The sequence below is a fragment of the Antrostomus carolinensis genome, unplaced genomic scaffold (assembly GCF_000700745.2).
Source record: "Antrostomus carolinensis isolate BGI_N321 unplaced genomic scaffold, ASM70074v2 scaffold28472, whole genome shotgun sequence".
Classification (NCBI taxonomy): Eukaryota; Metazoa; Chordata; class Aves; order Caprimulgiformes; family Caprimulgidae; genus Antrostomus; species Antrostomus carolinensis.
In genome coordinates this window covers 37,022-39,421 of record NW_010300647.1, presented here as the reverse complement: position 1 = coordinate 39,421, position 2,400 = coordinate 37,022, and the positions used below count along the sequence as shown (strand labels likewise).

Here is a 2,400-nt window from a genome sequence, read left to right as displayed (position 1 = left end):
CCCGCACCGAAGCCGGGGGCCCTGGCCAGCAACGTGCCCATGTGGCATCAGCGGCAGCCGTGGTGTGGACACGGGCTGTTCCCTCGCTTTTGCCACAGAAGGGATGCTGGTGTCACAGCTGGTTCCACCAGCTTTATGGTCTCTTTGTGCTGCTGCAGCAGAGCTGAGAATCTGGCCCTGGCTCCCTCCCCACCTCGCCAGGGACTGCATCAGTGTGCTGTTTATTGTTTCTGCCAGATCATTCATGCAGATGTTAATGAATGCTAGACCCAGCTTTGCTCCCAGCAGAGTCCCTTCCACACCTCCCCCTGCCCAGCCCTCTGCACTGGAGTTTCTGTTTACAGTCCTGCAGGGAATTCCCCTCTGCTGCACGGTCTTCAAGCCGCACAGTCCCAATTCCTCCTGCCAGCAGGCTCCCACATTACCTCCCTGGTTCCTGTAGCTGTCCAATGTCACCTCCAGGTGTCTGCGTCCCTCACTGTCACCATTCCTTCTCCACCTCTGGCCTCCCCAAACTAGAGACACGCCAATTCTTCTAGGAGGGAGCAGAGGGCTTGGCCAGTGAAGAAAGTTGCTACAGGTTCTTCCTCTGCACAGATGGAGAAAGCACAGGGAGAAGAAGTCACCAAATGGGAAGAGCAAAGCAATTTGTGCAGGAGGACTCTGAGACAACATCTATGCTGGTAAGTGGTGCCAGGACCCACCTCCTGGCCCTGCAGCCCACAGGCACACAGCAGCGTGCATCCGCACCACTGCGCTATCTTCATATCCCAACAAGGCGGGCACCTCAGTCTGCCCCTAATTGGGAAACACTGGGAATACTTGGGAGAGTGTTAATCAGCCCAGCCCAAAATCCCTCCAGGGACCTCTGCAGAGGTTTAGTAGGACAGATGACCATGTGCCCAAGCCCCTGGTACTGCAGTGGCTGAGCTGCATGGAGCCTCGCTGTCCTGGCAGCGGTTGGACATCAGGAAGCCAAAGAGCTAGTCCACCTGCTGCAAAGGGCACCAGTCTCAGGAGAGGTTTCTGATATCTTCTTGATCAAAGCAACATCACTTACCCTTCCAGGAGAGCGATGACATTTTTTCTGGGCCTCCCAATGTTCGGCCCATAGAGGTTTGCTCTGGAATAAGTGCGGATAAGCTGCAGCAGGCTTCTCAGCTGGATGTAGTCCTTCCCCAGCTGGCTGCCGTTCACCGAGCGGCCGATCAAGGTCCGATAGTTATTGGGCTCTGGGAAAATAAAAATAGACAAGCAAGGCTTGCCAGCTCTGCTCCTTCATCCGTGCTTCCGGAGAGAGACACACAGCTCACACGCTGTCGCACAGCTTGAGCTCCGCAGAACCGCCTGCCTGCTCTGCGGAACAGCAGAAGGAGCCTCTGAGCAGTGGATGAGGGCCATTGCTTGCTCTCCTGTGCCAGCATCTCCTCCTGTGCCCCTTTTGCTGTGTGCTGGGTGAAGGACCCGCACCTTGGTGTCATGCTTCTGTCCCCATAGAGTCCCCCATTTCCCCTGACACTGCATCTACCATACAAGCCCATACAGCTGCTGGTCTGGCCACCCCAGCACTGACTGTGCCCAGCCACCAGGACAGAAACATTTCTTGTGCTTAATACCAACTGATGGAAACATCCAGCTAAGGTGCTAACGCATGCCAGGTCTGTCTTAGAGATGGTGCTGCCTTATAGCAGGGGCTTTTAAATCCCTCTGAAACTACATTGGCAAAGCATCCCGGGACCTGCAAATATCCTCTTCCAAAAGGGAATACCTTTCTGCTACAGCAGGCTCCATTCCCTTGGCTCTCGTGTTCCCACACTCACCGTTGCCCAGCTCCCAGGAGATGTTGTACTTCTTGCTGGCACTGTACTTCAGCAGGCTGAGGGCATTGGAGCTGTTCCAGGAGTTGTTGGGATTTCGGCGCAAAGCATTCAGTGCGAAGATCAGGTGAAGGCCAGAGCAGTCAGCAAAGTTATAGAGTTTGTCTAGAGACCTGGCTGGGAAGAAACAAGAACCAGTTTGTAATTCAAATGAAACCTAGTTCCAGGGAGGTTCAAATGATCCTGCTGTCCATCAGACCTTGCCTTCTGTGTAGGATGAGCCAGGGTCAAATACCTTCCCTGTGACATCTGTAACTGCAGAAATGCACCTGACCTTTGAAACTGGGATTGGATTCCAGGTGTGGGTTCATCTCCTTCCAGCATGAAACTTGGATGCCCTCCACCACTGTGTCAGAGCTACGGGCCATGTTACCACAGACAAGTGACTTTATAAGATCTCTTTTCATCTCTCTTGGCGAGGGAAATTCAGCCTTTCCTGTGTTTATCTTGCCTTGCATCTCTTTCAGAGCAGATCCCTTCAGTACCTGGGGAACGGAAGAGGAAATCACCACCCCAGGGCCAC

The 2,400-nt window shown here is 53.9% G+C and overlaps 1 protein-coding gene across 1 annotated transcript in view; it reads right to left on the bottom strand.

The window, feature by feature from the left end:
- The window catches only part of HPSE2 (heparanase 2 (inactive)), a gene marked incomplete at its 5' end in the record, with an annotated part of 38,823 nt that extends 36,789 nt beyond the window's left edge, over positions 1-2,034 (bottom strand). Inside the window, 3 exon segments of the mRNA XM_010163205.1 lie at positions 1,061-1,232; positions 1,821-1,998; positions 2,001-2,034. Coding sequence (XP_010161507.1) covers positions 1,061-1,232; positions 1,821-1,998; positions 2,001-2,034 — 384 coding nt within the window.
- Positions 2,035-2,400: the final 366 nt, after the last annotated feature.